Here is a 23,099-nt window from a genome sequence, read left to right on the forward strand (position 1 = left end):
TTTTGATCTATCAAATGTACAGCTAGTACTTTTGAACAAATTCTAACTTATTCGACACACCACTCTTAAATTTCTCCTTTCATTAGTAAATTTTGCATATCTCACTCCTGACCGTTTCAGTAAAATATGGTTTTAAGGCATTTGTCTTTCCAAAAATGTAATTTAGTAAAAATATAACTGAAATTGAGCCCAAGAATTCGTTACAACTGGGGAACTATGGGGTTCCCACCTAGGTTTTTATTGCCCTTACAGGTAGATTAACATCTAAAATTGTTAGATACACACAGTCAAAAGGTTTGGCAAAAACATTGGCAAAATGATCAGAGATTTGGGTTAGATTCGTACAATATCTGTGCACCGGCCAATCAAATTAGCGTAAAAGATTATTAATAAATCAGGCCACCCGTCGTGGTGGCGGATTGTAAATGACAGTTCGCCGGTGACTGTGCTGAGTTGGACGGACGTTCCTAGTCAACTTCCGCCCATGGTCGTCGGTGAGGAGTCGGAATTTGGCCAACTATAAATACGAATGACGTCAATATCCATTTCAAATGAATGAAGCCATTCAATTAAATTGTAATACCTGTCTTTCGGAAATGGCGATCGGGGTGTCAAATACCGTCCAGATTACGTCTTCGTTACACCTGGCGTCGGTCAAAGATCCTGCGTATCGGTAGAAGCTTGTAGTGCTGTCCGGAAGGAGATCGGCAATTGGGACGGAATAGGACAACTGGTCGGTTTTGGCGCATCCGACATCCATGAGTTTCTCGAATTGTTCGAGATGGCGGAAAGCAATGTTGTCTCGAGCTTGCAACTAATTAAAGATAATGTAAAACACTTTTTAATTCTGTTCCAGGTGGAATATGTTCGTATTTACCTCCACCAGGACTCCCAGGACAGCCAATCCGTCGTTGTGCTTGGTGGCATTGACGAAATTGCCGTACTTCGTATCCCAATGGACGATGTGAACTTCCGCAACGTATCTAAAAAATTTTGGTAAGTTATGTAAGTTAATTTTAATTTACATATCTAAGCCAGAAATCAATTACGCATTACTGTTTTCCGTCGATGGTGTGTTCACTGCCAAACATTCCTTCGCCCCAGTGGAAATGCAACTGGGCGAATTGGTAGGTGCCGTCCAAACCTCCACCGGAAATGGAAGGCAGGTCCGTAATTAATTTGTCGATGCTCAGCTGAACTGTTGGGATTCAAATCCAAAAATTTATTGATAAAATTACGTAATAGCGATAAGCATCAAATTGTATTACCAGTGTGTCCGTTGTTCTCCAAATTCTCGGGGTAAGATTTGTCGTAGTTGACAAAGGTGAAATCGGGGTAAGATGATAAAATGGTTTTTCGAGTTTGAATGTCGATGGGCGATTGATGGGGTCCCTTGCACAAGGAATTGTGTTCCTTCCATTTGTTGGGATCTTTAAAATCAATCGCAATCGTCATTTTAAAAATTCCCAAATTCTTTGATCAAAAAGTTGAAACTTACCATCGTAATCAAAATGAATGTGGTCGACTGTCTCTACCAAAGAGGTGTTAGTGATCTCCTTCATGTCGCTTTTGAAACTCGGAAGTTTAATTTCAGCTGCTTTCTTGGTCAAACTGGAACCCTCAACAGGGGCTGTTCCGTTGGATGTACAGGTTGTGCAAGTGGTGGTTGTAGTTGTTGTTGTAGTTGTGCAGTTTGCACAAGGTGCGACTGACGACGAATCGGTACTTGGCTTCCTAATACGTGTTGGTCCGGTTGTTGCAGTTGCGTTGGCTGTTCCGGCGGTGGATGTACACGTTGGACAAGGTACTGACGGATCTGCAGGAGTAGTTGTCGTGCCAGGAGTTTCCTTCTTTGTCGGAGTTGTTCCGGTTGCGACGTCTGTTGCGGTGGCTGTGCAGTTTGTGCAAGGTGTTCCGGTTGCCGAACCGGGTTTTCTGATTCGGCTCGTATCTATTGTGCCTGGCTTCTTAGTAGACGTTGCATCTGTCGTTCCTGTCGTTCCAGCTGTTCCTGTCGTTCCGGCTGTTCCTGTCGTTCCGGCTGTTCCTGTCGTTCCAGCTGTTCCAGTTGCACCGACTGTTCCGGCGTCTTTACAAGTTGTGCAGGCTGCTCCGGTTGCTGGATCGGTTTGATTGGCGGAGACGGTATTTATCGTCCCACCTGCCCCTCCCAAACTTGGCTTTCTTATGGAGGTTGTTCCAGTTGTGCCTGTCGTTCCAGTCGTTCCAGTTGTTCCAGTTGTTCCAGTTGTGCCTGCTGTTCCTGTCGTTCCAGTTGTGCCTGCTGTTCCTGCGGTTCCTGTCGTTCCAGTTGTTTTCCTTGTTCCAGTTGCTCCAGTGGCTGTGCAGGTTGGACAGGCTACTCCGGTTAATGGAACTGCAAGATTTTCCGAGCCGGTGGCAGCCCCTGTGGAGGTTGGACCGCCCGTCCCTGGACCACCCGTTCCTGGACCACCCGCTGTACCGCCTGCTGCACAATTTGTACACGCCACTCCGGATGGATCTACTTGATCTGCTGATCCGGGAGTTATTATGAGACCTCCAAAAGTTAGTTTTTTCAACGGGGCTATTCTGTTTGCTCCAGCGGCTCCAGTGGCTCCGGTACAGGTTGGACAGGCTGCCTCTCCGGTCGATGGATCGGCTGGATCGAAAAAGCCGCCAGCTCCCAAGGAAGTGTCAATCTTTTGCTGGTTTAGAGGTCCAGCGTTGATCAAACTCGGCCTTCTTGGTCGGCCTACCGGAAGGAAGCCTGGTTTTCTAAAGGAAATTTCTTCTGAGTCGCCGTTACGTAATCCAGGCCTAGAGCAACGACCGTCTTCGCAGCTCTCTTCGCTGTCCTGATCTTTTCTTCTCGACGATCTCTGCGGCATGGCGCTGACCACCACTAGACTTATACAGCACATCACCAGCAAAAGCTGCGACAGGTAACAAATCAATTGACATTTATTTGACTATTAATTAGACAGAAAAATCAGGGGGGGGGGGGGGAAATTGTCGACTTACCTGGCACAGCAAATTCGTCTTCACCATTTCTGCTTCCCAGTTGTGGGTAGTGTGTTGGTCATGTTGCATTTCACTTGCTTATTTATACTCCGAAATGGGCGCCAAAATTTGTTTTTCCCTAATGATTTCATGAGGGGATTGAGAGACCTTGCCCATCTCCTTAATGGAGATGTAGGACCCCACCTCTTCCATCATCCACTTCTTTGATTTAATTAGGGATTTCCCCTAATGTGGAATCATGCTTCCTGGGGAAGAAGTGGCCGTGAATCAAGGGCGTAACGGTTACACCCATCTCATGTAAATCAACGTTCGAATTCGATTGATGTTGCTAACTGAACTCAATTTGGCGATGAGCAGTGGAAGATTGCCAGGCGGGGGGTCTATAATTAAGTCGTTGATTTTGAAACTTTACGATGATTAACTGAAATTTTCATACCTTTAATTATTTTCTATTAAAATTCGCGTTAATTTCACTAGGATCAGCACGGACTGGGCAGTTTTGTAACGGAACTTTTGTTATGTAATATTAGCCCACTGATGGGATGTAAAGTAGGACGACTGGACGATAGACATTCAAGGCTTTCGTATACGTACCCTTGAAAGTAAAAACCTACCGCGCAGCTTCTTATATATGTCAATATAATACTGTGATCCATCCGCATCCGGCCCATTTTGAGTTAACATTGAAAGCTAAAATAGGCTAGTTCAATCATTGAACTCGCCAAAACACGGGGAAAATTTGTTTCAATAACCACACAGATTTGATTAGCGCTTTGGAAGAAGAGTCGGGCTTTTGTCACTGTGTGCTCTGGTTCACGACTAATGTGAAAATGGATATTATATGTTACTTTCAAATTAACTATACTTACTCTAGAGCGCCCCGATCAAACGCATCCTTGCTGACTGAGCATAACACCTCCGGCAATTAATCGATCGGGAGTACGTTAGTTTTTCAGTTTGTCACGTACGCCACGCCAACCATATATGCAAATCAAATTTTTGCAACTTAATTCTGTTAAACTAATTGATTTCCCGTTCAGCACTTGATTAATACTACAGTTAGGGAGAGGCGTTAATACTCAACTATAATTGAATAATTATTTTAAAAAATGAGATCTGTGGTAGTATTCGATAAAAACGTCAAATGAAACTATCCAGGTGGCAACTTCAGGGTCAATTTCTGAGTAATCCTTGGCCGATGAACTTTTGTCTTTATTTCAGATGGACTTATTCTCAGAAAACCTTGACAGAGCAATCAATTATCGTCCCAAAGCCTCGACTGGATGTTACTAACCTTTGCCCTGTGAAATTAAATCGACCGATGTCTTCAGTCCACCTCAGATTTTGGTGAGTCATTACTTATTCCAATAACGTAACGTTGAAGTGCTTGTCGCTGCGTAGCATGTCGCTGGAGAGCTGCTTTTCCATTTTAAACGACAGAATAAGATGAGTTGAGTGGAGAAGCACACACCTCTTGCTCTCAAAGAGCTAAGAATTGAGAGAAAAGGTGAACTAGATAATTATTTTTCAGATGAAAAATTATCCGTCGCCTGACAACCTTCTTTTCAAAACTAAACTTAAATGACCAAGCATTCAACTTTGTCGCCTTGCAAATCGTACTAGACTAACTTGAAGTTACTACTATTAATTTGTAGAACATAGCGCGTCACCTCGAATAAGTTGGCCGACTTTTTATTAGCCAGATTTCGTTATCATCGAAAATTAAGACGAAAGATAAGTGGGGGGAAATATCACTTTTACTCACTACTCAAACCAGTTCTGTTTCAAAAAGATTACCGACACGGTTCAAAAAGTAGACGGAGATCTTGTCTGACATATTTCGGCTGAGAAGGACCCACTAGTTTAGCATGTTGATGAGATACGTGTTGATTCCCCTAATATTTTTTGCTTATTTGGCCTGGAAGATTTATTTGGCCGAGACGTTTCAGTCCATTTAATCAGAGAAACTATAACGATGATGTGATCTTTTTTTTTTTAACATCAATCGAAAAAAAAAGAAACATTTGGTTTCCCCATTTTTATTCATTATCATCATGTAGCCAGAAAAAATGGCTCATGTAAAATTAAGGTAGGACGTTTTACTTTATGTTGGGTCACAGATAATTGCCAAAAGAATGATTTGTATCTTTTGCAGGAATGCATTAGTCTTCCCAAGAGACTGTCGTTTCCTCAGTAGCTGATTTCATAAACATACCGTATAGTATTATGAACAACTGAGACGGAAAACACTTATAGAAAGGGAGTCCTTATCTTTAAAAAAAAAATAAAAAAAATAAAAATAGAGAAATAAAATAAAAACTTATTAGCGAACCGCCGTGCAGTAACCAGGTGATAAGATAGTGATAAAACTTTGACGTCAGTTTACTAATCCCGTTATTAGGAGCTTTTCTATGCGTGAATTTGGTGACATTTTATGGTGGCTCAAATTCAAATAACGCCTTGGGAGTTGCGACATTTTGGAATTTAATCGAAGCAGACGAAACAACGTTTTTATTCAATCTATAGCGAGAAGGAGTTAATGTGCGTCTTAAACAAACTAAAAATCAGGGGTTAGTTACGAGCTGCTTTAAGTATTCAGTAATTCATCTTGGCTAGCAGGACCAGCAGACCAGCTACTAGGAATACCTTGTCTCATTCCCACTCATTCCATTTTAGAAAAGTAAATTGCTAAAGACACTTTCTTTACTGGAAGATATTATATCGATATCGAGATTAGTACGGTTGATGGGAAAGTATCGTCGTTTTTATTACCTGCACGCAGGGTTAGATAAGCGCCCTAATAGGATGCACATTCCCTTGCAGCTGTGCTGAACACCGACCGATTGAGAATTGAAGTTAAACAAAGTTCGCCATGCCACGTTCGCTACGTAACCTGTAAATTCAACACACATTTTCCAACCTATATTCTATAGAAATTAAAATAATTTTACGTAAAGCTTTTGATTACGCTTCAACACCGTAAGGGAGAGAGAGATGTTTAAATTGAACTGCGCCATTCGATAAGTCGACAAATGTCATCGATAAAACGTAATTAAACGCATCATAAATAATTCCAGGATCAACTTCTGTGTTAATTCTTGGCCCATTTACTTAATTGTCATCGATGCTGGGCCACTTCTCGGAAGACCTTGACAGACCAATCAGTTACCGTCCCATAACCTCAACTGGATGTTAATAGCCTTTGCCCTGTGAAATAAAATCGACGGAAGTCTTCAGTCTACTACCTCAGATTTTGGTGAGTCATGGCTTATCCTAGCGTTCGATTTCGTACTCTATACTGTATGTGTAATTTGTCATAAAATTGCCATGTCTTCAAACAACTGCGTGATTTTCTTTTCCAAGCTACAAAGAATGTGAGAATGGCTCGTGGAAACAACTGTAACATTGGAATTAGTGGAATCGGAAGAAAATGGAATTTTTCACCAACTACTAAAAAAATGGACAATTTCTTTGCAAAGTCGATGGACCTTTAGTTCTTACTCTTCAAGTTATTCAGAATATTTTCGTTTGGAAAAATCTTGATTGCGTCTTACAACGGTTTCGAATTTACAGTCGAAAGATAACGTTGAATAATCAGCTACGAAGCCCTGATTTCAAAACTCTACTGCGCAGTTTCTCTTGGATTCGCATCAGCAGAGACAAATTATTCAGTAAATTATTCAGTAAATTATTCAATCGAGAAGCGTCCTAGCTTGAATAGATTGGCCAAAAACTTGCTAAGTTGTTGCCTGTTATATTTTTATTGTTATGAATATTGGTTTTATTGATGCGTTTCAATCCGAGTCGCTGCAGAAGCAATAGCTGATGACGTAATATTTTCTCAGTTACATAATTTTCTACATTAATTAAAATTTCTGTTTTCTCCATCCCAGGCTTGCGAAGAAGATTTTAAAGCAGCAGCAGTCGATCACCTGCAAGAAATCGTGAAACAACAAGAAGAATTGTTAGAAATTATGAAGAACGAGGCCGAAAAACCTGAAAGCTGGTGGATGGGTGAGTATTCATTTTCCCGTGTTTCTGCGTCCGTTTGCCTATCTTTCATCTTTTAATCTGAAACTAGACGAATTTATATACCTATTGACTTAATATCGGTGATGCCGCCAAAACTTTGTTGTATTATTTTATAAATTTTCTAAACACATATGCACAGGTTTGGCCTGGTTTCGGTTTTGCTTTGGACTTCTGCGATATGGAATACTCTGATGATAACTCTATTGTAAGCGTAATGAAGGTTAACTATTACATGATTATCCAGCACCAAATGGATTATTATAGGCACATGCAATTGTAATAAGAATTGTTCCATTCTTTTTTACAGGCAGTCGTTTGTCATGTGGCAAAGAAGTCTTCTTAATTCAGTGTCGGTAAAATTATAAGAAAAATTCTGCATTATTCATCTATATTTCATTTGAGTGAGATAGTCTATAATAAAGAGGATTATACGCAATTACTCTTTGGCCCTTTTAAATGTGTTTGCCTTGTTTAGTCTTGCCTGAAGCTTAATTTTTTTTATGTGAGCCACTCAGCCAAAAGCTTAGCGTAAATAATCTCTAGCTTGTAAAAATCTAAATTGCGTCTTGCAACAGTTTATGAATTTTTTCTTTCGAAAGATAACGAATTATCAGTTTAATTAGCAGCTAGGCAATACGAAGCTCTGGTAATTTTCAAAACTCTACTGCGCAGTTTCTCTTGTATTCGCATCAGCCCCAGAGGCAAATTATTTAGTCAGTTATTCAGTCGAGAAGCGCCCTTACCTTAAAGATGGCCAAAAACTTGATGAGTTGTTCCCTGTTATATTTAAGTGTCACTCTTATTGTTATGAATATTGGTTTTATTGATGCGGTTCAATCTGGGTCGCAGAATAAGCAATCAACTGATGACGTAATATTGTCTCATTTAAATCATTTTCTACATTAGGCTAATTAAAATTTCTGTCTTTCCCATCCCAGGCTACCAAAGCAAGACTCGATTTGCTGGAAGAAACGTTGAAAAAACAAGAAGAAAAGTTTAAACAACAAGAAAAAAAGTTTAAACAACAAGAAGAAAAGTTAAAAAAACAAGAAGAAAAGTTAAAAAAACAAGAAGAGTTTGAAAATTCGAAGAACAAGGGAGACAACATACTCTGGAACGCTGTTGAATGGGTGAGTATTCTTTTTTCTCTGTTCCTGCGTCCGTATGCCTATCTTTAATCGTATAATTTACAAGTAGATAAATTGATAAATTTCGAATACATATCGGTGTTGCATAAGGGATTCGCCAAATCTTTGTCATATTAAATGTTTAACCACTGATATTATGCACAGTTTGGCTACTGTTCCTTTGCTGCTTCTGCTACTTCGTTTATCTGCAAACTTGAATTTATTGATCGGTTTCCTTTTGTAAGCGGAACGAAGGTAAACTATCACGTGCTTATCCAGCGACGAATAGATTATTATCGGCACGTACAAATGCAATAAGAATTGTTCCATTCTTTTTACAGGCAGTCATTTGTCCCTATTTTACCAAGAAGTCTTCTTACTAATTCAGTCGCTGGTAAAAATAACAAGAAACATTTAGCATTATTCTTCACATTTTGCATTATTTTTCATTTGAGTAGTAGTCGATAATAAATAGTTTATGCAGCAATTATTCTTTGGCCCTTCTGACAGTCTTTGCCTTTTTCGTCCTCGTGTCTTTAAACTTTAACCTTTTTTTATCTGAGCTGCTCAGGCGAATGGCTTGAGGGAAATAAAAGCCAAATGTAGATAAATGCAAACAAATCTTTTTCCTTCTGAGATGATTGCACCAACTCATAAGTTTGGTGTCGTGAAATTGCCCAGAAGATGCATATCTCACGCAGTTCTCAATAGCGGTGAAAGTTTGCCCCAAAAATTTCCCCTTGACGCGACACCATTCAGCAGCTGGTAATCCATTATCCCTTACAAAATTAATTGACGAAATTACGGCAAGTTATTAAACCATTTTTTTTAAATTTATCGCCAAGATATATTCCCGAACGATGATCTAATCCTCCCGTTATTATTACAGACTGTGATTGCTGATTGCTGAGTTCCTTCCAACTGTCATGTAAAAAAAAAGCCACAATGAATAATGGATTTCTCCACCTCAATTTTCTCTTCCAGCCCATCCAGCTTTCGAGTTTAGTATTTTTAAGTATATAACCAAAAAGATGGGTACACACACCATATAGATACCAATTACATCATGAATTATTCCTTCTGTTAACACTAATCTTAATTTGTTTGTGAATCAGACAGCGACATGAAATGGAACTACCCGCTATCCACATCATATAATTCCAGGGTCAACTTCTGAGTACTTTTGCCATGAATTCAGGGTGTCTTCTCGGTAGACCTTAACACTTCAATCATCATACCCATTATCGTCTCAAAACCTCAACTAGATGTTGACAGCCTTTGCCCTGTGAACTAAAATCGACGGAAGTCTTCAGTCTTCTACCTCAGATTTTTGGTAAGTTATGGCTTATCCTAGCGTTTGATTTCGTACTCTATACTGTTTGTGTAATTTGTCAGAAATCGCCATCGTGTTTTCAAACAATTGCGTGATTTTCTTGTCCAAGGTAGACAGAATGGTCAACTCTTTGCCAAGAAAAAGGTCAGCATAACCCAGCTCAGATTGCGAAAAGCATTTCGGGCAAAGTTCCCGTCCTCTATTTCATTATATCTAATCGACGATACGGGATAATGCTATTTTTGTTGTTTAAGTTTGTTTTAAATTGTTTAAAAATGAGTATAAAATCATTTGGTCAGATAAAATGGGAAACTATTGCTATTGTCTTTCTAGGCGGGGCATTATTTTTTTTTAAATATATGCTGTTCTTTTGCGAGTACCATCAAAACAATAATTACATGTTTAAAAAAGCTTTGGCTCTTCGTAACGTGATCGGTGAACCTCCATTAATTGATATTGATCGGAATATTGAGGGATGTGTTGAATTTGAAAGGTTAGGCCAACTAGGGCAATTGGCGACAGTGAATTTTTCACGAACTACTGAAAAATGGGCATTTTCTTTACAAATTCTGAGCATTTAGTTCTGCAGACTCTTCAAGTTATTCAGGGCATAGTTAGCGAAAACCAAGAGGGCGGGGGAAAAGAGGCTACTCATAAACGCGAAAAGGAGATAAGTAACGTCAGCTAGCATCTTACAAAGGTTTCGAATTTTACAGCCGACAGATTACGAATTATCAGTTGAATTATCAGTCCCAGATCATTTTGAAAACCCTACTGCGCAGTTTCTCTTGGATTCGCGTCAGGAGAGGCAAATTATTCAGTCGATTATTTAGTCGAGAAACGCCTTTACCTTAAAAATGGCTAAAAACTTGTTATATTTAAGTGTCACTCTTGTTGTTATGAGCATTTGTTTTGTCGATGCGCATCAATTAGGGCTGCAGAAGCAAACGACTGATGAAGTAATGTTGTCTCAGTAAAATAATTTTCTACATTAATTCAAATTTCTGTTTTCTCCATCCCAGGCTAGTAAAGAAGGTTCTACAAGTCAACCAATAGACAATCAACTGCTGCTAGAAATCTTAAAACAACAAAGCAAATTGTTAGAAATATTGACGAACGAGAAAAAACGCGCGGAAGAGCCCCAAAGCAACATATCATTGGAGAATGCTTTTAAATATGTGAGTATTCATTTTCTGTGTTAAAGCTTCCGTTTGCCTATCTTTAATCGTCTAATCTGCAAGTGGACGAACGATTTATAATTTCGAGTAAATATTTTTATTATAAATATCGTTGATGCATAACGAATCTGAAAAATTTGGGAATGTAGATGTGGAATGGTTTTAAATTTGCATCGGAATTCTGCGCTATTGAATCATATGAGGATAAATCTATTTTAAGCAATATGAAGGTAAACTATCACATTATTATCCACTATCCAGCATCAAATAGATGCTCATCGGTACATACAAATGCAATAAGAATCGTTCCATTTTTTACAGGCAGTCATTTGTCCCATGACCGAGAAGAAGTCTTTTTAATTCAGTGGCTTGTAAAATCACAAGGAAAGATTTCGCATTATTCTTCTGTTTCGTTTGAGTAGTAGTCGCTAATAAAGAGGTTATGCAATTATTATTTTGCTCTTCTGACAGTCTTTGTCTTGTAATCGTCGTGCCTTGAGCTTTAACTTGTTTAATCTGAGCTGCTCAGCCAAAAGCCTAGCGTAAATAAAAGCCAAATGTAAATTAACTGCAATCAAGTCTTTTGCTGATAATTTGGTCACCAGTTAGTGTTGGAAATTGCCCCGAAGACGCATATCCCTCTCGGTTTGTGTTCCTCAACAAGCGGCGAAACAAAGTTCCCTTGATGCGACACCATTCAACAGCTGGTAACCCATGAATCACCAAAGAATAGGTCTAAATGACATAGACACGGAAGTTAAACCATTTTTTCTTAATTTATCGCCCAAGATCTATTCCCGACCGATGATCTCATTCTCTCATTATTATTACAGATCCTGAATGTTGAGCTCCTTTTAACTGACATACTGGAGAAAGAAATGTTCCAACATCTTTTGCCCACGTCATCGCGCTGCTTCCTGTTACTGAAAGCCAAGTGAGAAAAAGGATTTTAACAATATTTTATTCAACGTGCTTTTTTCGCGAGAGAACAATCCAAGAGACGAGCCATCAGCTTAAAGGTAAGGCCCAAATTTGAAGAACAATTCTTAATTAAGGAAACAAACAAAATATTGCTTTTCCCAGCTATGGTGATTTGTGTTTCGTTTTTTTTTTTCAACAGCGACCTGTCCGAGCGACATGAAAACGCACAGTTGTCAAAATCATCTGATTCCAGGGTCGACTTCTGAGTAATTCTTGGCGCCGATGTACTTTTGTTTTTATTTAATATCGATTTATTCTCGGTAGACCTTGACAGTCCAATCATCATATCAATTATCGTTTCGAAACCTCAACTGGATGTTAATAGCCTTTGCCCGACGGTGAAATAAAATCGACGGTTGTCTTATTCAGTCGATTTCGGCCGAATGTTGATGTAAACACCTGCTGATTTTTATGCTTGAGTCCTGGATTTATTCGTATAGGTATGACGTTTTACTTTATGTTGGGTGTTTAGCACAGATATAATTGCGAAAAGAATGATTTGTATATTTTGCAGGAATGCATTAGTCTTCCCAAGAGACTGTCGTTTCCTCAGTAGCTGATTTCATAAACATTTTCTTCGAACAACTTAGACGGAACACAGTAACAGAAAGAGTCCTTTATACCTCAAAGAAAATACGACATTTTGGAATCGAATCGGAGCAGACGACACGGTTGTTATACAATCTGGTAAGAATAAGTCGACGTGCGTCATCAAGCTAAAAATCAGGGTCATCTGCGAGCTGCTTCAAGTTATTCACCCCGACAGTCAGCAGAATCAGGTCAACTACTTGGAAGACCTTGTCTCATTCCCACAGGAATTTCACCTCCCAACTAACAGCTCCATTTCCAACGAGTCTTCCCTCTACCTTTGCCCTCTTTAGTCGTCGATTGATCCTCCTGGTGCATTCAACTCTCCGTCATCATCAGCTCCAAATAATTCTCAATCGTCTCTCCAAAATTCAGAAATGGCTAAGCAAATAAGTGTCCAGGATTTCATTTTTGAAGCCGTCACCAACAAGCAGATGCCTGAACTGAAGAAACTGTTCGGTAAATTCGACAAGGCCGGACAAATGGAATATTTGCGTAAGCGCAACCAACTCGGAGAAACAGCGCTGGCAGTCGCCATCAAGTTGAAACATTACGAAATGATCGAGTGGTTGGTGAAACTCATCAAAGATTGCGTCAACAGGAGACTGTGCCGTTCCTTGTGTCTGCCCACCTTCTGTCAGATTCGCATCAACCAAATATCCGTTGTTGAGATGATGGATTATTTGCTGGACCCTTGGCTGCTGGAACCGCGGCAGGACGAGCTTAGTTGGCTCGAGTTTCTTTTCTATTCCGTCAGGATCAGTTCTGTCACTCAAAAGGAAAAGGCTCACCTGTTTGAGCTGATCGGTTCCGCCTTCATCTTTTACCAAGCGTCGAAGAAATCCCGCAAGATCGGAAATATCTATATCTATGATCGTGGAATCGAGTGCTGGAAAAGCGCCATCGGCGTGAGGAAATCTCGTCTCGGTAGGCCGGCCATCCCCAAGATCCCGTACGAGCTATCGGACACAGCCCGGAAGGCCTTCGTGAACAGTACCGAATGGTCCGGATTAGAAGAAATGGAACAGTTCGAGAGAGAAGCCTTTTCGATCTCTGATTCCGGATTGCCAGTTTGGAAAATTGAAAGTTCCGATTGGTATTTCCAACTGCAGGTCCAGGCTCTTCTAGTGACCCAACGAATCGCCTGCCAAGTGAATTCCGGAAGAGCCGCCAGCCCCAATTACTTTTATCTGAATCACTTGATCCGTTTGGGTTGGGAGTGCAACAAACGGAAGCATTTCGACCAAGCCATCAGCATTTGCTTCCTCTTATTCGAGCAATCCGCCGGATTAAACCCGACGACAGTGTCACCTAAATGCACAAACATTTTCATAGAAACGTTCGATCTGTTGGGGAATTGTTTCAAAAATATCAAAGAGACGGCCGGAACCACCAGCGAAGAATTGTCGGTCGTCAACATCCTGTCGGCTCTTAAGTATTGCATAGCCATAGCCCATTTGTTACCTGTGTCGTTCGCCGAGAATAAGGATCGCAATCGTCGCAAAGTGAAACTGTTATCCGTTTACGATTTCGTCTTGTTTCTGTCCGATCTGAAGCTGAGCAAAATGGAACACCAACAGCTGGAAGAAAACCTTTCGCTCTACGTCCGTCACGTCGTTCATCGAGGATCGTGCCAACTCCTTCACGCTGCAGTTAACCAGGCCATCTGGTATCACGAAATCGTTAGCCAGGATGTGATCCAGCTGCTGTTTAGCGTCGGCGTCAATCCAAACGCCACCAACAAAAAGGGGAAAACTCCGCTCCACGTTTTGGCTGAGAGTTGGAATTGGACTCGGCTGTCCAGTTCCGATTGGGATCAGTTTCCTGAGCGAGAATTCTCGATCCTGTTTCGGTCGATAGTCAACGCCGGTGGTCATCTGGATCAGGCCACTCCGGGTGGCCAAACAGTTCTCAGTATCCTGAAGGAAATCCGCGCTAAACATTCTCTCCTTGCCATTCCGTTCGATCCTTATCTGGATTCACTCGTCAATGTCGTCTTGCCGCTCTCCTGCTATTGCGCAACAGCCATACGGCGAAATGGAATTCCGTACGAAGATGAATTGCAACTACCCCGTCGTCTTCACTCGTTTGTTCACCGTCACAGTGCGCTGAAAGGTTAACGACACTAAGATCTTTTATTCCGTATTTTCCTGCTATTTTTATCGTCCCTCGTCGCCAGAACCCAATCAATTCTCAAGGGAATGATTTACTTGTAATAACATTGTCTATTCTTAACTTTTTTTTTTTTCGTGGTATAGTGGATAACAGCAGCTCAATGTAGGAAAGATTGGCCAGAGAAAACAACGGGATCGCATTGCTCATCAGATTGGACAATGTCAATGTTTCCGAGTGTATTGTAATCGCCTAAATTTTCATCAACAATGAAAAGGACAGATGGATATATGTGTAAAGCTGCTAGCATCTCGACTACCATGGCAGTTATTAAACCGGTTCAACCAAAAAGAAAGCCAACAATTGGAGTGATGCCTATCGAAATGTGTGCGTCTTTCAGCCCCTAAATGAATTAGAAAAGAAAACTGTTTACTAGTTGATGTAATTATGCCTTTTTCTCAAGCTCATTCTCTCGGGGAACTGTGTAGACCCAATCGTTTGCCATCATTGAATTCCTTTTAGAGATCAACTTCCAACTCAGGCTGGAGTCGTTCGTCCTTCGAACACTTCCAGGTAAAAATTGTGTCAAAGATATCTCCGTTCAAATCCACCTTACTAATTGTTTTTTTTTAAATTTTTCCTTGATTAGAGATTTATTCTGTTAAGCATCGAATGATAGTAACCGTGGAGCGTGAACGGAAGGAATCATCATAATTTGCATAAACTATGAAATGACATTTTTTTAAATTTGATGTATTTTTTTTAAACTGAGAATTAAGAACACTATAAAATGAAAGAGATCTGAAAATTATTTATCGCAATTAGCAGTTGATATGACACAATCGTGAATCGTCAACTAAAAATTCCAGCAATGGCAAAGCTTATCAAGTCCGCTTACAGTTTTTACCTTTCTTGTTTTTTCCCGCATTTGAATACTTCAGAATAGCGTTAAAGCTGCCGAGAAAGTGTATTTTTATTATTTGATGGATCTTCTAATGAAGGTATAAAAGTCTTTTATTCGTTAATAATTTCGTTAATAATTTGAATTTGAACTGAGTGGCGAAAAAATGACGCGTACGTTTCTGTGGTTATCTAATCAAGAGCTTAAGATGTTTGGTTGGTAGATGGCGCCAGCGCCCTTTTCCCGCTTCTCCTTAAAGTAAAATACAAATTTCTTGTTAACGATTAATTCTAAGTAAAAGAAAAGTTGGTGATTCAGTTATTTTTTGAATGTTTTTTTTTTCAAATATACTTCCGTTAAAAAATTACATGGCCGAAAAATCATCGGTAATATTGCCCGCTAGGTGAGTAGTCCAGTCATGCTCCAACTCTAGTCTAGACTGTATGTGTTATGATGTAAGGAAGAGACAAAGGACTAAACAATGAACATAAATTAAGTCAGTAACAATTTCTGTTACTTTTAGTACCATGTGGTTTGTGATAAAATTGATGAAATGATTAAGTTCATTTTCATCGAAGTTGTTAAAACGTCATAAAGAAATGGTATTGCCATACAAATTGAAATCAGATTTCATTGTCTAATAAAGCATGGTCAAAGTAAGGGCAAGCCCATGGTAAGGGTCTCTAATTCCCAGTTCAAAGTTCTTTTAGACCTTGAATATCCATGTATTATCAAGCATCAATTATTGTTGATGGCCTGATCTGGAAAAATCAACTTCTTTGATAAAATTTTTTACATTTTTCCAATTTCTAGGTGGCGAGCATTTCAGCAAATGAGAGTGTAGGCCTAGATGACATATTTGATAGAAAAGTGAAGTTGTCTGAGAGCTACACACATAACAATTTGTTGTTATCAAGTTGAAATGCCAATTTAAAAGTATGTTAGGTTTGATTTAATTTATATTTGGAGAAAAAAGTTGTTGAGTTATCTTGTATCTAACCATATTTTTATTTCCTGCAGATTTCAGGTAAAGAGTGGTGAACTCAATAGACCAAGAAAATGATCTAGGAACTGGAGACAAACTGATGAACAAAAAAATTTATTTGGACTCGCAGGTTTTTCATTAAGTTATTTCCCTCAACTTCTCCCCAATTCTCATCCTCAATCAATTGCAGAGGTTAGTCCATTTATATCAACATTTCAAAGCTTTTGCTCAAAAAACTAAAATCAGCAGTTGATTTAATTGTTTTTGTCTGTATAGAGTCAAAACCATTTAAGTTAAATTTCTTACACATGCATTCTTCTGTTTACTAGATTGTTTTCCTTCATCCCAAGTGGATCGGCGAAAGCGCACCCCGTCTGAAATTTGGCAACGTTTTCCCTCCCTCCTTTTTCCCCCTCTCAATTGTCAATTAATGTCGTCTGTAAACCACGTTGAATTCTGGGCTTTCACTCTCTCTCTCTCGTGTTTAACTGATTTGTTCGTGATTGCCCAAAGTCAATTTACTGGGTTTAAGGACCCGCGTGTGTTTGTGTGTCGTTCTTCTTATTCTAAGGTATTTCCATCATGAATTTATGTTGTATTTCCCTACTAATTCTGTGTCGTATGTTTCTTCAGAGACGTCACTCGAGTTGAATCTAGTGTGTGACGATCTATCCGACATTTGTGTGTCACAGGACACTAATTGGTATGTGTTATTTATGAATTCATGTCAATCACCTTAATTATAATGTATGTTCCCTCCCAGGCCTATTCACCTCTGGGTGTTGACCCTGTGTACGAGTGATTCTCACCCTGTGTGTAGCCTGTCTTCACAGGTAGCTAAATTTTTACTCGCTCTCTTTCTGATTATGTCCCTAACCTTATTTTATTCCTTCTCAGGAACCACCACTTCCTTATCACAAAGTACACCGTGTTCATTTATGTGAACACCAGTCAAGTCGAACACAATACAAGAGATTTTGCTCTTACGAGCCAACACAGGTTTTCATTAAGTGGAAACATTTGGTCCTTCGAACCGGAGTTCTCTCCACATCAAGCAAGATCCTTCTTGCATCCTACTTTTGCATCGAGATTCTTCTCACCTTCCAGGCGGTTTAGTGTTGGTTGCTCATTCCGAGCCCTAAACCTGCTGACAAGTCATCGAAACTCTTCATCTTGATTCCTGGCCGGTCATCGTAGATTCGATATTCTTCTTCAACGTTGGGTCCATCGACACCACCTACTATGGACGCTGCAGCTATCACCACGTTGAAGAAAAAGAGGACGACGTTACGACAACAGATCACCAGAGCTGTCACCAGCCTCACAGCCTTGGTCAACGCTTCAGGTTCACGGAGAGGCGTGAAGGCGCTGGTGGTACACCTCGATGATCTTATTCTCAGAACCTCCGTCTTGCAGTCAGAAATCACAGCCGTAGAAGAAGACGATGATGAAGCGGAACGACAAGACGCCACGCATCTAACTTACGCTTCCAAGGGGGATGAAGTCATTGCAGCGGCCCAAGTTTATCTGTCCAGTCGCGAAGGAGAAGCCGCATCAGTATTAAACCCACTTGATGACCAGCCCGATCAGAATTCGCCGCTGTTTCCTATATCACCGTCAGAAGCAGACCAGCGCGACCAAGCACAGAAGGATGCAGCCATGCAACGTGAGCAAGCCCATAAGGAAAAAGTCGCAGCGGCTCAAAAGAAGTGTGATGAAGTCAGAGCTCGGGCAAACGCTCTTTGGGAAGAAGCCGAAGCAGCACAAGAGGCTCTCCGTCAGCTGAATCTCCGTCAACCAGATCCGGATCATTTCTCGTCCGTTAGTCAACAGCTAGAGAAACGGTCTCCAGCAGCCGAGGAATGGCGGACCAAGCAACGAAACCTGAACGTCAAACAGGAGGCTCCGGATGATTGGATTGATCTCTACAATGCTGGCCTTCTACTTCCGGTCCATAGCCAATTCTCCTCTCGTTCTGCCGCCTCCGCGGAATTGGACGTTTATAACGGAAAAGCCGTTGAATGGTTTGGTTGGATCGACCTGTTTCGTGCATTAGTGCACGATACTCCGAAGACCCCAGGAGAAAAGCTGGCACTACTAAAACATTACCTTAAGGGCGAATGTCTGGATGTAGTCTACGGGCTCGGTGGCGGAGAGACGGCCTACAAGCAGGCACTGGTGCGTCTGAAAGAGACATTCGGACGAAGAGATGTGATGCGAGCCGCCCACATCCAAGCTATCGAACGACTTGAATTCAAGAATGAACCAAGAGTGTTCAAACGTTTTGCCGAAAGAGTTCGGACCCATCTCTTCGACCTCAGCAGGATTGGAGCCGCATCATCAGCCGACATCATCGAGAAGGTCTGCTTAAGACTCAACCAGCAAGATCGACTCGACTGGAATGCGGGACGACGTGGCCGTTTGGAATTCCGCAGCCTCAACGATTTCGGTACATGGATCTGTGAGCGAGCGTCCGATTACCTCAACGCCTACAGCATAGCCGCGGATCAAGCCAACGAGACAGGAGGGCCATCATCAACGCCAAGAGGATCCTTTCCACGTCGAGCTAAGACTCATCATTCGTTCGCAAGAGCTACAGATGGAGGCGGAGCTGGCTCAACGAAGAAACCTTTTTGCTTCAAATGCGAAAAGGGGCATTGGCTCCAAGATTGCGGAGACTTTAAGGCCCTTTCAGTGGGTGAACGGGTCAATTTCTGCATGCGTCGCCGGCTGTGTTTCGGCTGTTTCAGTTGCAGACATTCAGCAAGAGATTGCCAAAGCAAGCGCCAGTGCAAGCAACCGGACTGCAGATTCTTTCATCATATCCTGCTTCATGAAACTGAGAAGCCGTCGACGACGGACGCCCGTCCTTCAACCGCTCGTGTTATTGGTCGACAGAGAGTGGCCCTGGGAATGATGAGGCTGCACGTGCAATCCGCAGATGGTAACTGGATACTCGCCAATATTTTCGCCGACGAAGGCAGTGATACCACCCTGATGAGGACGTCATTTGCGTCAAATTTAAAGCTGCAAGGGCCGTCGCAGGTGTTGACGGTGGATGGTGCCGGCGGAGTCATCAACCGATACCAGTCCAAACGAGTCCAGTTCCAGTTGCGCGCTGAATCAGGCGAAATCTTTACGATGGAAGGTTCAACAATGAAGATGGTCGCCAGCCCCACTCCTATCACGGATTGGAATAAAGAAAAGCAGAATTGGCCGCACCTCCGCGACCTCCCGGTCGGAGTAGTGGGAGGAAAGGTGGATCTTCTTGTAGGTACAGACTACCTGCATCTTTTGGTACCTCGCGAGACCAGAGAAGGGCGAGATTATGAACCAATCGCCTGCAAAACAAGACTTGGTTGGATCGTGCGAGGAGTTACCAACCGAGGCCATCAAGTTACATCCATTCGTAGCTGCACGATTGCTGGCCAGACCCCCCTGGATAATTTGACAGCGGAAGTTCGTCGTTTCTGCGACACCGAGGCCTTTGGGACCGAATTCACCGCCGGATGTGTATCAGCCGACGACCGCCGAGCTCTAGCGATGGCAGAGGAGAAGACCCGGAGGTTACCCGTCGGATATGAGGTGCCAATTATCTGGAAGGAGGGGGAGCCGGACCTCGTGAATAATCGACCCATGGCCGCCAATCGCTTCCAAAGCCTTCTCAGGAGGTTCCAGCGCGAGCCGAATTTGGAACGAGACTACGAAATGACGATGCAGAAAACTCTGGATCAAGGATATGCATCACGGGTTCAAGATCCAGCGGATGAAAAGTACTTCCTGGCCCACCACGGTGTCTACAAGGGCGTGAAATTACGAATAGTTTTCGACGCCGCCGCCTCTTTTAAGGGGAAATCATTGAACGACGCAATGCTAAGTGGCCCTGCTCTTCAACCTGCGCTGGCCGCCGTCGTCACTTGCTTCCGTCGGCATGAAATCGCTTGGGCGTCTGACATCGAGTCCATGTTTAGCCGTTTCCGGCTTTCAGCAGAAGATTCGAAGTACTTTTGTTTCCTGTGGCGAGATGCAGCAACGTCGGAGCCAGCGGTTTACAAGATGGAGCGACTGCCTTTTGGTGCCAGCTGCTCCCCTTTCGTCGCCATCCGCGCAGTACGTCAAATCATGGAGGATGCCGGAGACGAAAAGATGGCTGCCGTCGTACGTGAACGGATGTATGTAGACGATTATTTAAGTTCAGCAACAACCGTGACAGCCGCCGTGCAAGAGGCCTCCGCTATGAAGACGAGATTGGCCGAAGCGGACCTGAATCTGCAGAGCTGGGTCTCCAATTCCGAAGAATTTATGCGAGCCATGGCATGCGGGGAGAAAGCTGAACAGAAGACACATCCGTTAGGCGACAGCGGCGAAGAGAAGGTGCTGGGAGTATTTTGGGATACACACACTGATACGTTAGGCTTCAAGGTTGCCGAGAAGTCTTACACGGAGTTAACCCGGATGGAGCTGGTTAGCCGAGTTGCTGGAGTGTTCGATCCGTTGGGCACCGCCTCTCCAATCATCGTTAAGGCTAAGATTCGCCTCCGAGAATTAGGCCAAAAGGGCCTAAAGTGGACGGACGTCGTCGAAGGAGAGGACCGAAGATGGTGGGACCAGTGGTTCGAGACCGTCCTCCAGCTGAACGACGTCAAGATGCCGCGCTGTCTCTTCCCAGATTCCGCCAACATCGTCTCATCTGAATTACACACTTTCTGTGACGCTTCCGAAGAGGCTTATGCCGCAGTGGTCTACGTCCGAAGCGTCTATGGTGACGGAAGCGTTGTCGTCCGGCAAGTAAAGGCGACAAACAAGTTGGCGCCAAAGAAGACCATCTCCGTTCCAAGGCTGGAATTGAACGCCGCTCTGCTAGGAGCACGAGTAGCCCGAGCAGTTCAAGAAGCTCTTCCAGCTCATGTGAAACGACGACGGTTCTGGACCGACAGTAGCACGGTCCGAAATTGGATACGAGCCACCGCAGCCGATTATCAAACATTCGTCAGCAACCGCGTCGGAGAAATCCAAACCATCACAGAAGAAGAAGAATGGAGGTTCGTGCCAGGGCTGTTGAATCCGGCGGATGCGGCCACTCGTTCCACCCTAGACGGCGTCAATTTTCCTGCCGTGTGGCTGACAGGGCCGGAATTTCTTATGCTGACCGAAAAGGACTGGCCGACTGATCTTCCGTGGCTTGTGGTGAAAGATGAGTCGAGGACTAGCCGCACCTTGCTTGCTTCCGTGCCGGAATCGCCGGTCGTTTGGACCGACGTGAAGATAGCCCCGGACGACATCGCTGCGCTCAGTAAAATGGACGGCCGATATTTGGAGTTGGTGAAGAGCTGCCAAACCGAAACATTCGAAGAGGAGATCCGCCGCATCCGGAGGGGCAAGAATTTGCCGTCTTCATCGAACATTCTGGCCCTAGCACCAATTTTAGATTCCGGCGGAATTCTTCGACTCGGTGGTCGAGCTGGGCGGGCGCAATTGCCCTACGACCAGTTGCATCCGCCGTTGTTATCCGGAAAGCATCCTTTTGCCGCGACGGTGGTCCGTGCGTTCCATGAACATTTGAAGCACGTTGGAACAGATTTCTTGTTGGCGTACGTCCGTCAACATTATTGGATCACCAACGGCCGTGAGCTGGTGAAAAGAATACGCCGTGACTGTGTCATCTGCCGACGGAATAGGGCCAAACCAGGAGAGCAGCTGATGGGAAATCTGCCGAAAGCTCGACTGGATGCTGGAGCGTTGCCGTTCACTCGGACAGCAATCGATCTGTTCGGGCCTATAGAAGTCGGTCTCTACCGTAACCGCACGGCCAAGCGATGGGGAGTACTCTTCACATGTTTAGTGACGCGAGCTGTTTTTCTTGAGTTGGTGCCTTCTCTATCCAGCACGGATTTTCTGCTATCGTTGAGGAAGTTCATCGCTTTGTACCGCCAGCCGGCGGTTATTCATTCGGATAACGGGACGAATTTCGTTGGTGCGGAACGTGAGCTACGTGAAGCCGTCGAGGCCCTACACGCCTCCGGAGAGGTTCCCGTTTTCATGGAGAAGGCAGGGATTGATTGGAATTTCCAGCCTCCACGTACACCCCACTTTGGCGGCGCTCATGAGTCGTTGGTCAAATCGACTAAACGCGCCCTTTACAACGCACTGGAGATAGAAGGAAAGAGTCTGCGTCACCCAACGGAAGACGTCTTGAGGACTCTTTTATATGAAGTCGCTGGTTTATTGAACACCAGGCCGCTCACATATGTGAGCTCCGATCCCGAGGACTTCCGGCCGCTCACACCGAACGACTTCCTTAACAGATCGCCGACCGCCTTCCCGCCAGCTGGATGTTTCGATGATGCAAGCCCTCGTGAACATTATCGCTATCTACAACGGCTGCTCAACTTATTCTGGGATATCTGGAGGTCAGGGTATCTGCAATCTCTGGCCGCCCGCAAGAAATGGAAGGTGCAGCGGCCAAACTTCACGGTGGGAGATATCGTTCTCGAAATAAATAAGACACTCGGCCGCGGACAGTGGAACATCGGACACATAGTTCAAGTTTATCCTGGGTCAGACGGCTGTGTCCGAGCAGTCGACGTCCAACTACCAACTGGAATCTTCCGGCGAGGAATTACCGAATTATGTCTTCTGGAATCCAGCTCGGCCGGCGAGCCGGCCTCGGGGGAGGATGGATCGGCGAAAGCGCACCCCGTCTGAAATTTGGCAACGTTTTCCCTCCCTCCTTTTTCCCCCTCTCAATTGTCAATTAATGTCGTCTGTAAACCACGTTGAATTCTGGGCTTTCACTCTCTCTCTCTCGTGTTTAACTGATTTGTTCGTGATTGCCCAAAGTCAATTTACTGGGTTTAAG

At 43.1% G+C, this 23,099-nt stretch overlaps 3 protein-coding genes across 8 annotated transcripts; 2 read left to right on the plus strand and 1 right to left on the minus strand.

Annotated features, from left to right (window-relative positions):
• Nucleotides 1-196: 196 nt before the first annotated feature.
• Nucleotides 197-3,115, minus strand: LOC124338209 (mucin-5AC-like). 3 transcript variants are annotated; one of them, XM_046792292.1, is made up of 8 exons: nucleotides 3,004-3,115; nucleotides 2,066-2,915; nucleotides 1,499-2,011; nucleotides 1,269-1,430; nucleotides 1,057-1,198; nucleotides 878-983; nucleotides 584-814; nucleotides 197-517 (listed from the first exon to the last, which is right to left on the minus strand). In XM_046792292.1, the coding sequence occupies exons 1-8, from the start codon at nucleotides 3,070-3,072 to the stop codon at nucleotides 395-397; spliced, it is 2,196 nt and encodes a 731-aa protein (XP_046648248.1). In that variant the 5' UTR covers nucleotides 3,073-3,115; the 3' UTR covers nucleotides 197-394. The 3 variants fall into 3 exon arrangements, with proteins under 3 accessions (XP_046648248.1, XP_046648247.1, XP_046648249.1); XM_046792291.1 differs by having other exon boundaries at nucleotides 1,499-2,029; XM_046792293.1 differs by having other exon boundaries at nucleotides 1,499-1,998; nucleotides 2,062-2,915.
• Nucleotides 3,116-11,962: 8,847 nt separating this feature from the next.
• LOC124338225 lies at nucleotides 11,963-16,416 on the plus strand. Of its 4 annotated transcripts, none has more exons than XM_046792312.1 (7): nucleotides 11,963-12,094; nucleotides 12,169-14,357; nucleotides 14,501-14,927; nucleotides 15,004-15,928; nucleotides 16,069-16,191; nucleotides 16,276-16,282; nucleotides 16,371-16,416. In XM_046792312.1, exons 2-3 carry the CDS (start codon nucleotides 12,620-12,622, stop codon nucleotides 14,521-14,523), a joined length of 1,761 nt encoding a protein of 586 aa, XP_046648268.1. In that variant the 5' UTR covers nucleotides 11,963-12,094; nucleotides 12,169-12,619; the 3' UTR covers nucleotides 14,524-14,927; nucleotides 15,004-15,928; nucleotides 16,069-16,191; nucleotides 16,276-16,282; nucleotides 16,371-16,416. The 4 variants fall into 4 exon arrangements, with proteins under 4 accessions (XP_046648268.1, XP_046648269.1, XP_046648267.1 ...); XM_046792313.1 differs by having other exon boundaries at nucleotides 12,169-12,341; nucleotides 12,618-14,357; nucleotides 16,276-16,416; XM_046792311.1 differs by having other exon boundaries at nucleotides 16,276-16,416.
• A 1,066-nt stretch (nucleotides 16,417-17,482) lies between these two features.
• On the plus strand, nucleotides 17,483-22,945 carry LOC124337765. Its single transcript, XM_046791789.1, has one exon. The coding sequence runs from the start codon at nucleotides 17,483-17,485 to the stop codon at nucleotides 22,943-22,945; it is 5,463 nt and encodes a 1,820-aa protein (XP_046647745.1).
• The last annotated feature ends 154 nt before the right edge of the window (nucleotides 22,946-23,099 follow it).

This window comes from Daphnia pulicaria, chromosome 4 (genome assembly GCF_021234035.1).
Source record: "Daphnia pulicaria isolate SC F1-1A chromosome 4, SC_F0-13Bv2, whole genome shotgun sequence".
Classification (NCBI taxonomy): domain Eukaryota; kingdom Metazoa; phylum Arthropoda; class Branchiopoda; order Diplostraca; family Daphniidae; genus Daphnia; species Daphnia pulicaria.

Bases quoted from the DNA above. Each gene is read 5' to 3' on its own strand.
- LOC124338209 (XM_046792291.1), bottom strand. From the start codon at position 3,072: ATGCAACATGACCAACACACTACCCACAACTGGGAAGCAGAAATGGTG. The intron at 984-1,056 runs GTAATGCGTAAT...AAAATTTTTTAG, and splicing joins CACACCATCGACGGAAAACA to ATACGTTGCGGAAGTTCACA. The intron at 815-877 runs GTAAATACGAAC...ATCTTTAATTAG, and splicing joins TCCTGGGAGTCCTGGTGGAG to TTGCAAGCTCGAGACAACAT.
- LOC124338225 (XM_046792311.1), top strand. From the start codon at position 12,620: ATGGCTAAGCAAATAAGTGTCCAGGATTTCATTTTTGAAGCCGTCACC. The intron at 14,358-14,500 runs GTTAACGACACT...TTCGTGGTATAG, and splicing joins CCGTCACAGTGCGCTGAAAG to TGGATAACAGCAGCTCAATG.
- LOC124337765 (XM_046791789.1), top strand. From the start codon at position 17,483: ATGGACGCTGCAGCTATCACCACGTTGAAGAAAAAGAGGACGACGTTA.